We start from the raw sequence: 14,614 nt of genomic DNA, 5'->3' as shown, positions 1-14,614 counted from the left end.
CGTATCTCATATCCATATTTAATTAAGATATATTCCGAGATCTGTGTACATCGCTTTTTTTGCTGTCTAGTTCTAATCAACAAATCTGCAGGAAAATACTATTCAATTTTTATTTGTATTCGTAAACCAACTTTTAAGCAGCATCTAATAGATATGTGTATTATTATTTCCCCGACACGTGAGAAATTATATTTTCTGAAACACAGAGTGAATTAATTATATTTATTTAACAATCATAAATATAGATTGTTAGCTACTTTTATTAGAAGTGTATATTATAATAATAAGATTAATTTTTAATATTTTACTTGTTATGAATATAATTAATTTGAATTTGTATACATTTTATATATTCATAATCAGAAAAAAATTTATACCATTTACAACTTTAATATTTATAATGAGGCTTGTATAATGAGAAAAGAAATTAATTTATAACATTTACTATTTATTAATTTACTGCTTTCAACATTAATTATAATATTGTTAATTTATTACGATCAAATTGATTTACTATAATAATTACATTATCCATAGTACAATAATTAAATTATTTAATTTAAATCTTTTAAAGAATTTTTATTATCACAATTTACTAACAAGAATATATTTCTTTTTGCTTAACTAGAAAGTATTTACCTAAATAAATATTAATATAAATAAGTAATGAATTATGTAAATAATATTAAAAAATGCTTGATACTTGTTTTATATTGCTGCAGTAAGAAAGATCTCGTTCAGAAGCATTCTCGAGTTAACAATATGATATAATGAAAGGTGCTCTTGTCATGTTTCTATATCTCTTACAATTAGATACGCAAGTACATATGTATATATACTTTTCATCTTTCTGAATCATCCCTCGCATACTTTATTCGTTCTCTAGTATATTCGTTATATTCTTTCCTCTTACAATGCTCGGTTCCACTTTGATGGATTCAATGTTTGGTAATTGTCGTGCATGTAAATCAAGCTCTTGAAATCTCATTAAAAAAGCAGCACACGCTCTGATGTTCTTGCAAGTGATAGTCAAAGCGGCATGCACAGTCATTTCTTCGTTCTATCGATGCATTGTTATTCCGCAGATTCTTACGGGTCATTAGCGTTTGCAGGTTGTTTGATAAAATGATCATAAGATTCGAGGAAAGGACTGGCTATCGTTGTAACGATGTTAATGACCTAACGCAGTGCGCATGTAAACGCAAATATTGACTAATGTCTCTTATAGAAGATGCTTTAGTAAAAGCAGCTGTAGATGAGCCAAACATAAAGGAAATTCATAAATTTTTTAACAAAATAAAATAACATAATAATATTATAATAATATAATACTTATAATATAATAATATATAAATAATATATAATATTTTAAAGTTTCTATTTTATTATTTTATTTATGTGTATATGTGACAGAGTGTACATATATTACATTTTTAAATAAATTTAAATGTGATTTTTAGCTTTATACAATAGTAATTGTAAGAGCATTGTAAAATCTAGGACAAACAATTATTATTTATAGTAACGTATCAAACCATATTAGCGCAAAACGTCTGATAAATACCGTTATACGTTGCACAATGTTGCCATATTCTCAACAATATGTGTATATATATATATATCTTATCATATACATGCATATACATCTTTCAGTTGTAATCTGTGATCGAATGCAATACGTAGATAATATTTAACAAGCACGTCAACTTACTGTCTAGTAAAACGTCGAAGTTATAATATTTTCTCCTACGAGGGAGGTTAAATGACGCGATTTCGATCGATATCAAATAGCGAAAAAAATATTCATCCCTATTTCTCTTGTCATGAGACATTATAATAAAAATACATATTATTCCAAAAATTGTTCCACAAAAGGTTGTCGGCTGTAACAAATTATTTCTACTATAATTTATGTTTTTGATATTGATGAATAATTTATTATTCAATAGTGTCTCTAATAAGATCCTTAGTTAAATTAAATTTATTAAGAAGGAAAAATTAACATACTGTATCACAAAGATGTTATATTTTTATTTAATTAGAATTTTCTTTGAAAAATATAAAGTAGATTTTCTGTCACTTTTTCGATAAAAATTTGATAACAAATTTAATTACAGATTTATTAAATCTGATTTATTAAATCAGATTTAAAAATAAAAAATAAAGGAAGATTTTGAAGAATTAAAATAATTATCTCAAATTAAAATTAGTTAAATAATAATTAAACTTTAACTTATATTTAATTAACATTATATTGAATGTTAAAAATTAGAATATTACGAAAAGTTTTCAGGAAATTGTGTGTGTGTGTGTGTGTGTTTGTGTGTGTGTATATAATTTCAGTTTCATTAAAGAATTTATTACGATAAATTGCATAACATCGTGATAATTGCATTACTATTGACACTTTCTGTACGATTGACCGGTTTTCTTCTGCAAAATCTGTAGTTATTTTGTCGCTTAATATTAAAAATGTGATAATTACATTGCTCTTTACATAATATAAAGTAATAATTACATTGCTCTTTACATAATATAAAGTAATTGTAAGAGATTTTATTTACTGTTTTATTTAATGTTCAGTTTTGAGAAATTTGTTTACAATTCATATTTGCATAAAATATTGAGTGCATGTATCACAATGCATATTATTATTTTACTTAAATAAAATTTTAAACAGTTCTAATGGATATCAATATTTAATTAGAAAATTAATATTAATGTCATCAATTGATGTTAAATATAAAGTTCAAAATTTTATGAACATCATTGCATAGAAACATTATTTTGCATTTTCAAACACGATCGTTTTATAAGTGCGGAATTTAAGATTGCGACAGTGTTTTTTTTATATTAAGTGCTGAATTGTAAATTAGATTTAAAAAAATCGTGTGACGGCAACACGACCATATTGAATTAATTATGTATCACTTGAATTAATTATCTATTAATAGGTAAAGTACTTTTCCTATCACAAAACTGTTATATTAATTGATAGTAAAAACAATAATTGTGGATTAAAACGCATATTATATTTTTTTTATTAGTACTAATGCAGATAGCATTTGTTATTCTTTATAATAATTAAATTTTGCGTTAGTAAATTACAAAAAGAAATTATAATTCATTTATGATAAAGTAAATAACATATATACTCATGAAGGAAATGTATTGGATCCTTTCAACCACATTTAAGATATGTATATAGGAATTTATTGCATGTGCGCGTGTGTGTGAATATTTACAATTTGACTAGATTTTTTATTTCTTAAACTTTGACATATAAAATTTTGTTTAAATATGTATCTTATAACAGTATCTATTATTATATCGTGTATATAAAATTAATAAATATAATATGCGAATATTAATATATTATTATATATAAAAATTACATTTCGTATTATAATTATACAAATAGAAGTTATGATAACACATAATGCTAAAGTTTCGCACATTCATTGCAGATGTACATTAATTTCTATAAAGTAGCAATATATATGTAATTATTCTTAAGGTTTTCTTCTCTGTTATTTTTTACGCGTTGTTTATTTTCTTCTTTTCATTTTGGCAAGCAAAAAGCATATAAAGAGTATCAAGACTATCAATTGATATAATATTGTCAAATTTATATATATATATATATATATATATATATATTTCTATATTCTTTTGAAATTTCTATATTTTAAAAATCTCTTGGTTTTGTCTTTAGTGTTCGATTTTTATATCTTATATATTATAGTTTGTTATATTTTAAACGCGTATTTTTGTATATAAATTAAACATAATACAATTTTCAAATTGATTATTGTAAAATTTCAATAATTTCAGTATTTGAATTTGTGGATTTTTAGTATCCTCCTTTTTAAATGTTTCTGATGATTTGAATTGACTACATACTAAACATTGCTTGTAAGAATTTTTAAATTTATCTCAAAGGGTAACTTGAATTGATAAGTATTTAATGTATTTTAAAATTTGTGTGTCAATATTTGCAAAACTCACGATGTTATATTATCGTAAAATAAACTGCCTCTCTCAATTGTGACAAGTGCCATATGTAGCGTTTCATGAGAATATCTTTCTTTCTATATTTATTTCATTCCATACTGAACTATGCAAGCGTTCTTTCGCGAAAGTTATTTCACTTCTAGAATTCGATATCGTCAAATAATATATATACTTAATAGCAAAAGTCTACGTCAGAAAAGGAAAATAGGAAAATATTAATCCATGTACATTTATGATCACATTAATATTTATTGATGTGATTATATCATTATAAACCAATAACAATATTTGAACAAATTATGACATAGAATAATTGTACGTGTATTTATAAAAGAAATTTAAAAAAATACAATTAATAAAAGAAATTAATTTTGGTAATATCTATTTGGTAATATCTAATTTAAAATAAATTCTGAAGTTATAATTTCACAAACTTTAAAAAAAAAGTAAAGTATGTAATTATTCATAATACTTAGTTTAATCAAATCCATGACACGATTACGATAACTATGGCCCTCAAAATAAAAGTGATTTTTGGAAGCATTTTTAGCGAGGAATACGAGAAAAATAGTAAAAAATTTTTTAACCAATAGATATTAAAATAACTAACAATTATAAACCAAAAAAATCATCGCTTCGCGTGGAAAGTCGTGCACCCCGTAACAGGGGAGGAGATGGAAGTCGCTTCGCGTAGAAAGTCGTGCGCCCCATAGCAAGGGAGGGAGGGGGGGGAGAGATAAGGTGAGTCTTAATATATCCTGTCAAGGTCAATGTCCTGAATAACTGCCAGAACATTTTAATCGACAATCATTGTTTATTAAAAAATTATTATCAAATTGATGATAAAATCGAATTATGATTATTAAATTAAATATTGATTATGGAATTTTACTATTTTTCTGGTGTTCCTTATTAAAAATGTTTTCAAAAATAACTTCTATTTTGAGGGGCCACTAATTAATCACAGTTATCGTAACCGTCCCAAATCGGTTGTTAATTTAATATTATTGGCATCGCTAACGTTTTGTCTACTTAACTTTAAAATAAAAACTTGAAAATTATGGAAAAGCATGATATCTAATCTAATAATAAAAACTTTGAAAAAAATATATTTTTTATATAAGAAAATAAGATAATTAAAATTTTTCCTAGATTTTATACAACTTAAATACATTTCTTTTGATTTTAGGAAATCTGAAGTGCTATTGCGATATATGCTCGAAAACAAATTACACTTGCGAAACCGATGGTTATTGTTTTGCCAGTACGAGCCTGAAAAATAACGTCATTTCGTATGCTCGAAGGTAACGTATTTGCATGTTAATATTATTTATAAGCATATACGCGATTTACATTCGAAATCCTTTTTTATTGGCTCATCTCTTGATCACCGATAGATTGCTGTCAATCAAATAGGATTTGATGGACACCGGCAAATTCTTCCAATTTTCCATAAATTATTTATTTTCTCCACTACTAAACCTTATTATTTAATTTGTTAGTTTTCAGAAGATTAATCAATTAAGGTCAGACTATGAATATTAAAAAAATGATTTATTACAATATCAATTAGTAGCAAAACCTGTATAATTCGTTCTAAAAAAGGTTCAACACATTCATAATTGACATAAATTGATGGTATATAATGAATCGAATAGTCTGGACCGATGTTAGTAAGCGATCAATGACACTAATATTAGCGCAGGTTTTTTTAAATTTTTCCAATAAAACAAATCCGGATTCTTCGCGTTATCTGCAATATTTATTGTATAAGCTGATAGATTATAATACATTACGACAACACTGTACAATCAAGTAAATATAAAACTTACAAAATTGTGTAATTAGATATGCAATTGTTTCAAAAGTTTTTTCTTATTAAGTTGTTTTTTTATTTTATTTGTTTTACAATTATTAACTTATTAATGCATAAATTTATTTTAAATGTTTACATATTTTCTCTTGACATTTAATTATATTCCTTTTTAATTAAATTATGTTTTCATACATCCATAAGCTTTTGTTCGCGTTAATAGATTTTTTTACCTTCAAAATATATTTCTATATTTTGTCGAGAATTTTATAAATATATTTTATAAACATTTTTTCTTTTAGAATTTATTACAAAATTTTAAATTTATAGATAATATACACGCGCGTGCGTATCCCAAAAAAAATTACACACATGAATATAAATGATGTATTTTTAATTCTTATTTTTATAAATTTCTATTTTTTATCATTATACACACACACACACACATATATATATATATAGATATATATATATGTATATATTTTTTAAAATTTTATTATATCGATAGAACTTAGTTCGTTTTAGCATTTTTTTGTTAAATTTTAAATTAACGATCCTTAAGAGACATCTTCACCTGTCTGATTGATGGATCATTATCGAAATATTAAATAGCTAGAGTATTAACTTAGAATTTTCTTACGCTAATGTTTATTACATATGAAACTTATGCGTTTAACGGTTCAGATCATTGATCATTCGTGAGAAATTCCGTGTAGCATATCTATTGAACGACGGCCTTCGGTGGTTTCACTTAATTCGACATTGCGATCGATGCCCTCTGGTTTCCACGAATGAACATTTAGCCGGTTTTCCACTCCGCGCTCTCGCCCGGGCCATGATTAGCGCCCTTTTCGGCGGAAACGAATTATTGTTGTCGGTTAGTCGTCGCGTTGGTAACGCTACAGAATGCTGCGATGCGTGGCAAAACTTTAAGTTCGATTGTTATGAGCCAAGGAAATTCTGGTCGCGATCGATCGCAGGGCAAACTCGGGGCGAAATTCGATGTTACCTTCCCTACTTCCGCGGTATCGATTTCGAATACGTCGAGGAAGTTTCTTACGCGCAAGCGTGGGGGTAGCCATATACAAATTTCAATTCAATCCAAACAGATGAGACGACACTGCATCACTGTTGTAACTAGAGGCTGTCATTTTTTAAATGCATTATAGAAAATACGAATGGGTATCTCTAAAAATGAAATTTATACGATGCATTTTCAACAATTGTTCCAAATATCGATTTAAATACTATAATGGATGAATGAATTTTTATTATGACGAATGTGACACGTATTAGTCAATGCAATTTAATGTTTTTTTTAAGAAGTATAAAGTGAAGAAAAAAAGATCTTTTGATGATATTGTTACTTGAATAATTGACAAACCGAGAATAATTACTTAGAATATCAAATCATATAATTTAATTATAAAAATTATATGATTTGATATATTTATATAAATTTAATCCTTATAAATATAAAAAAGAAGTATTATAATACTTATGCGAAATATTAAAATGAAACTTTTTATATAGATATCTAATTTGAATTTATTCTGAAATAAACATTTATGAGTGAATGATAAAAAAGAAAGAAAAGGACAATATAACTTTACTTAGATAAAAGTATTGTACGACAAAAGTATTGTATAACCTTTCTTTAATCTTTCAAATTTTATTTGGAACAATTATAATGAAAAGTACTTGTTATAAAAAAAATCACTGTAACATTATACAGGATTATGTCTGTGGAATTATATTTTAAATGTTCATTATCTTTAACTACATCATTTAAGCTTTTTAAATCTGTATTTTAATAATATATGTTTGCAATTCTAATTTAAAATTCTGTCTCTTTAAAAATTGTGTAATATACCAAAGACTGTAATTCTACAAATATGAAAAGTTAATTCTCAAGCTTTGCAATTTTATTCGTTATTATCATCTGACATTACAGAGCAATTTTATTGGTATCTTTATGTGCAAATGATGTACAAGTGTATTTATCTAAATTTACAATAGCTTTGGAAAAGCTTGCAAACATTCGCCATGATCGAAAAGGTCAACAGTTGAAAAGATAACGCAATATGTGTTTGAAGTATACTGCAAACTCGACCTCCGACCTTATGAAGATCGACATTTTCTTTATCATGGATGATGCTCGATGGTATATTATATAGGACGAAAATCTAATGTTATAGAGGATATGTAATTAATATATTGTGTGGCTATGCAGAAGTCTCGCAATATCATTTCAGAAATATTAAACATTTAATTTCATCATTTTTATTATTTCTATAATTTCCATTTTAAATCGATAGTTTATATAAATATGTTGTGTAATTTATAAAATCAGTGTGATGTAGTGTATATTATTTTAATCTATTCCCATTGTATTTACACGATATAAATATTTTCTTGATTTTAGATATATTGTTTACCAGTTACTTCTGGAAACGTTCTATCAATACATAAGATATAAATTTTATATAAATAAAAAAATTTTTTATACGCGTTTTTATGAGACTATATTTATGTACATATAGAAAGTTTATAATTTATATAAGAACTTAATATAAAATTCAACTTCTCTATTGCAGTATCTTTTTATGATTTTACAAAGCATAAGATTTGTTGTCAAAATAGTTACATATTCTATTCTTAAAATGTGTAGTTTAATAATAACTAATAATGACTTATATAAGTTATTATTGTGACTTATATAAGTTATTTCTGATATCTTTGACTTTTTAAATAGGAACTATTACTCGGATTTTTTTTCTGTTACATTTGGAATAATTTCTCTGATTTAATTTTTGTTTATTCTTCAAAAATAAATATTTAATTATACTGATACTTATTAGTCTCGAGAAATTTTTTGTTTCATCTGTCAATCGTGTGTACTTTTGAATTTTGTAAACGCATTACACACTCCGACAGAATCTCGAAGACGCGATATGGATTTATATTTTAATAATTGTCAAAATTATAAGATCCCGATTTGAAAACGATGCACTCTTAAAATCAAACAGGATCGACCGAGACAGTCCGACCAATGCGACAATCTGAGGTCGCAGACGTGCGGACGGCTCCTAAATGCTTAATGCGCCAGACGGATAATTCGGATAATTCGGCCGGAGATCGCATTGAAAATAGCGCGACCGAGATTACTTGATCCGGCCATAGCGTGAAAGCAGCACGAGGCAATTTTATATGCGATCGCATGAATGCAAAATAAATTGACGTGTCGCGTCGCAAATGCGAATTCGCGTCGTATGTGTTGAAATTTCAAAATACATCGATCTAACAAAAATAAATTAAAGTCAAAGAGGGAGTCGCAGACATTTTTATTTATTTTTTAGATAAATAAAATAGAACAAGAAATACCACTTTTTAAAGACATTTTATTACGTAAAAACTATAATAAATATAAATATTCTATATAAATATATAGAATTATACTGCATTGTAGAAAATCAATATATGTGTAAAATCAATATATGCATATCGTAGAAAATTGGAATTATAACGCAAAGGAAAACCAGAAATTTGCAGTTTATAACATTATAAGTAAATCGTAGTTTCTTGAGGAAGAAATAATAAAATTCTTGGGTTAAAAAGCCAAACCTTAGTTTTTTTTACATTAAAATTCATTTTATATTAATAATAATATAAATATGCTAATATAAATTATATTTCTGTAATATTTTTATATTTCTGTAAAAGATAGTTAATTAATGCTTTTAAAATTTAAACTATAAATTAATCGGCGCAAGACTTGTAACATATCATTCACAAAAAGAAAATGTCTCTATACATGTATAATTTCTGAATTTCGGCATATCAATCAAGATCGATGCGCGAGTTTTTCGGATTAAAGCAGGATTGTGATGTTGTAAAAGGTGCCTCGATCGAAGCAACTGGCTGCCGCCGGAAGCACCCCGTTTCTGCAACAGCAAGCCAGGCATCTATCTCTCGCGGATTTGCTGCGATAAAGACCTCTGCAACCTGAATTTATACCCAGTTTTACTATCTCCCAACTCGTCTGAATTATCTTCAGGTATTCTTCCAAGGGTTCGCGATCAATGAGGATTTTTACTTTCTGTATACCTGTGTGTATAATTTAACTATTCATTACTATGTAATGTCATAAATTAACCCTACAAAAATCGAGTGAACAGCATGATTTTTAAAATAACAAGAATAAACGACAGAAAAAAATAACGTCTCTAAATAAATAAAATTACATATCGGTAATGAATTTTTTTTGCAATTGAGAAATATGCCCTTGTATAAAATATAATTATCGTATTTTTTATAGAAATAACAACGTGATAAAAATATTTATTATATGTTTATAACTGAATGGCCATTCAATTTTTTTTTGATTTCATGTCTATATTAATACGTTTATCTTTAGAAAAGTTTTATATTTATAATTTGAATCAGATCTATTTGTTTTTATGCACAGGCATTTATTATAATTAACTAAATACAATATACCAATTTTTGCGAAATTGCTGTGAAAATAGAGACAACAAAAAATGTAATGAGAAAATCTTTTGAATAATATTATTAATTATTTTTTTAAATAATAATCGTATGTTGTTTTTACTCTTTGTATACCCTTTGTAAAATATGTTTTAACTAAAATATGTTTTCTTTATTTATATTTATTATGCAATTTGTTTTCAATTAAAAATGAGCAAAAGTATTAGATACACTTAATTTATTTATATAATGTACAATAAGATTTATCAATTTTTTAACAATTTTATTCCGCATGACTGTTTTTTTTTAATAACAGTAGAATTATACTTTCTAATATATTTAATATAAATATGAATCTGATTTAAAAATTATCGTATTATTATACATTTAAAATAATTTTTATTGCACAAAATACTACTGCAATAATGTTAATATTTTTTTACATTTAAACAGTTATCGAATTAACTTTACTCTTCAAATTTATGCATAAAAGATTAAGATGACATTTATCTCTTGTTTTTATTCTTTAAATAAATTCTGATTTTTGTTTAAGTCGATATTTTTTCATACGTTTATGACATGATGTTTGCAACTTTTGACTCTGTTTTCCATGCTCTCGCGTTACTGGCGCACACTAATGCCGTTTGGAGGCTCGTCTCGTGGAATTAATTACCACGCGATCGAATACACAAATCAGCAAGTATTTGCGTCAGTAAGATATGTATGACGACTGAGACCGTCTGAGATATTTCGTGCCCGGCAAGTCCGCAAGTGATTCACGATGATCGAATCACGACGCGTATTGTAGCTCACCTTGACGCGCATGTCGCGACGAAGTACGATTTACATACATATATTACGAATAAAATTTTACGTGACAATGATACACATTTATATCCGAGAAATATTAAAGAAACTGCAATTGTTTCGAGCATTATAAAATGGATAGTTTTATTTAATGTTCTTCCAGTAATAATTGAGCTATTACGTAAAAAAGCATGTTCAATATGATAGTAATGGCAGTTGAATTACTCAATAAGTAAGAAATCAATTATATTTTTTTATTAAAAAATATTTATAAAATTATACTGGAAATGAAAAATCAACGTAAAAGCAATAAAATTGAATATGAAAGCATGACTGCGATTTTGTTATAAACTTACATTGAACAATGTGTTCAAATATTATATATAGATTTAGATTATTAGATTAATTTCATTATATCATGAGTAATTATTAATTTATACAATATTATTACCTATTTATTCTGCGCTGAACATAATTTTTAGATAAATCAATTATTTATAAATTTCTTATAATTTATAAGACTTAAACATATATTAATAACTATAGCAACAATAATAATTTATCATACATACGTGTGTTGCTTTTATAGTTATTAGTTCAAAAGTGCAAGAGACATAAAGAATACATAAAGAAATAACAGTTTTTATAAGTATGTGGAATACTGCGCTTTTTCGTAGAATTATAGCCAAGTTTGACAGATCCAACTAACACACATTGCATTGTAGTGTCTACCGTTTGCCCCTAACCCACATTTTCTTTGCTGTGCCGAGTTCAATTTGTTCAGAATGTGCGAGATGTGCCTGCTTTGAAGATCGTTTCCGGCGATCTGACGCGTTTCTCGACGAACCGAGATTGTCCTTTTCTCGAGTTCGCCGGGGTTACTGTAGTAGAACAAACCCGATCGATAGAAAGACTCGCGTCGCGAGTCGACGCGGGTCTCCGCGTTATATACGCCGTATTGTACGCCCCCAATGCTACCCCGACAGGAGTCGCAGAATTTCAGGAATCACGAAGATACGCTACCACTGGCTACCCCCACATGTCAGGTATCACGAGAGTGTGTTGAGTTGCACGGTGTTGCGGATTTGCTCCTCCCGACTACTAGCTCCCGCTCTCGCATCCTCTCCCGGTTTTTTGAGTATTTTTCTTTCAATTTTGCTGGAGTTTGCTCGGTGATCTCCTGTTCCCTCGATAATATCCGCATTTATGGATTGTGACGCGGAATAACTAAATGGGTGCGTTTCCCAACTTGTGCACGTACCTAGTGAAATATTATCGCGTTACTATCATTTAATTTATAGTATATGTAAATATACAATTATACAATTAAATAATTAAATCATTAAACAAAACTTTCAATTTCACATTGATATCCTATTATTACAAGAGTCAAGCAAAATTTATTCTATTCAAACACTGAAAAAGAAAATTCTTAAGAATAATAATAATTAACTACAAATTGCCATCACATAGGCAAATAATATAACAAAAGTCGGTATTATCAAACAAATTAGATTTGACCGAATTGGGAGAAATTCTCAATAGTTTCGGTAGCATGATAAAACAATATAATTTAAATCAAAATATTAAAAATTTTTAGAGAAGATAAGAAATTTGAAATAAGAAATTTAAAAAGATAAGACATTTCAAAAGAATGTACTAATCCAAAAGTGAAAGAAAAAGACTATTTAACAAGAAAAAATTTAAAAAAATCCTAATTATGTACGTACAGTATTTTCATAAAAAAGTCTTAAAATTTAGAAAAGTTTAATTTGTGAACATTTCATTTTTTGTGTGTGTCATTTAATGTGTTTAAATTATATTAAATAACATAAGAAGATAATCGGTAATGTTGATAAATAGAAACAGGCTTAGAACGCAGCCTTAGAAGCGTGCTAATCCTTTTTTGTCATGCTACCAGGGGATCGGATCCCCGTTTGCGTTTTTGCCGTGAAACCGCATAATACAAATTTCCTTGATATCTCGTGCCTCGATGCAAACGCGTCGTGCGCGCTATCCCGAGTTCTCCTCACCTCGTTTTTTGAAACTGGTGCAAAATCGGCTTGAAGGTGCGTGAATAAACACCTGCCGGCGTCGCAGCCCGAGCCGCGCATCTTCTGCATGACGAGCGAAGCGCGAAACACGACCTTCGTCATCGAGTGCTGCAGTAAGGATTTTTGCAATAAGGATCTCAAACCTCGGCTACACCCTAGCAACAATGAAGGTATAGTCCAAACAGACCTGGAAGTTACGAAAACTCTGCAGGTGGCACGGGCTTTAACTGCAACTCTCCTTTCTCACTTTCTTTTTTTTTCTCTATATGTCTCTATCTCTGCAAAACAATTTGTAAAATATTCTTGCTGTATTTTGAATTCGGAATTTTAGTTATTTTTCGTTATCTATAGATCCATACCAATCTGCTTAATCAATTTAAGAAAAGATCGGGGCTTGTTGGCATAAGAGGCAAGTTGGCATTGGTTTATGTATTTATGGCGAAAGAAACAATGAAAAAAAATAGTTACCCCTATGTCTCTTTTATAATATAAGTACTTTTTTAAGGATTTATTTAATTAAACAAGTATTTTAATAAAAAAAGAAAAAAGTTTATTAAGAGAAGGCAAGTAAATTTTTGTAGTTTTAAGTATTTCAAAGTTTATTTAATATTTTTCATTAATATTTTTCAGTTTGAGAAAACAAATGTAAGTGTTAGTTAAAAAAAAGTTTCTATTGTTATACGAGATATTATTTTAAGTAATAACCTTAAATTACAATAAACTAATTGAAATTAGTTGTATGTAAGGATGGGCTTTGATTCATATTTAACTTGATTTGCTGCATCGCATGCACGAAAAGTGCGTAAACACTCAGAGTTAAAGTACAACTTAACTCTGACAAAATGTTTTATATTTAATATTTCTAAATTAGAGTAAGCGACATTTAAAATAATTTACATTTGTTATTCTGTAACAATTATTTTGTAATTTTATTATGTGATCATTACAAAATAACTTTAAAAGATATAATCTTTATCAAGAACATATGTCTATTGTCTGTCTTTTCATATCTATTATATTTTTATTAATTTAATGTGAAGTCATTAATTTAATGTTATATAAATAAGTTACACTATGATATTTATCAATTTATCTCATTATAAAGGCATTCTAAAGCTGATTACAATGTAGCATGTTTGTATTTCATTTATTACATAAAAACTACATAAAATCTACATAATATAAGTACACAGAATCGTATCTGGAAATGTCGAAAATGGTTTTCTTTATCATATCAATATGTTTTAATCACAAGTTTAAAAGTTTAATTGTAAAAATTGTGCCAATAAGTCCCGGCAATGTTTAATAACACTGTTCAACATCATTTTGCAACATGAGATTGTTACAATCTTTCATATTATATTTTGTTAATTTCATATTTTGATTTAGTATGATTTAATTATATTATGTAAGTACGAAGACACTTTTTCCTTCT

At 27.2% G+C, this 14,614-nt stretch overlaps 1 protein-coding gene across 1 annotated transcript in view; it reads left to right on the top strand.

Moving 5' to 3' along the window:
- The window catches only part of babo (TGF-beta receptor type-1 babo), a 41,857-nt gene that overhangs the window by 4,723 nt on the left and 22,520 nt on the right, over positions 1-14,614 (top strand). Inside the window, exon 2 of the mRNA XM_011061865.2 lies at positions 5,204-5,318. Within this exon, the coding sequence (XP_011060167.1) occupies positions 5,204-5,318 (115 nt within the window). The remainder of the gene's footprint in view (positions 1-5,203; positions 5,319-14,614) is intronic.

Source organism: Acromyrmex echinatior, chromosome 3 (assembly GCF_024713525.1).
Source record: "Acromyrmex echinatior isolate Ae372 chromosome 3, ASM2471352v2, whole genome shotgun sequence".
NCBI classification, from domain to species: domain Eukaryota; kingdom Metazoa; phylum Arthropoda; class Insecta; order Hymenoptera; family Formicidae; genus Acromyrmex; species Acromyrmex echinatior.
This window is presented reverse-complemented; position numbering and strand designations above follow the sequence as displayed.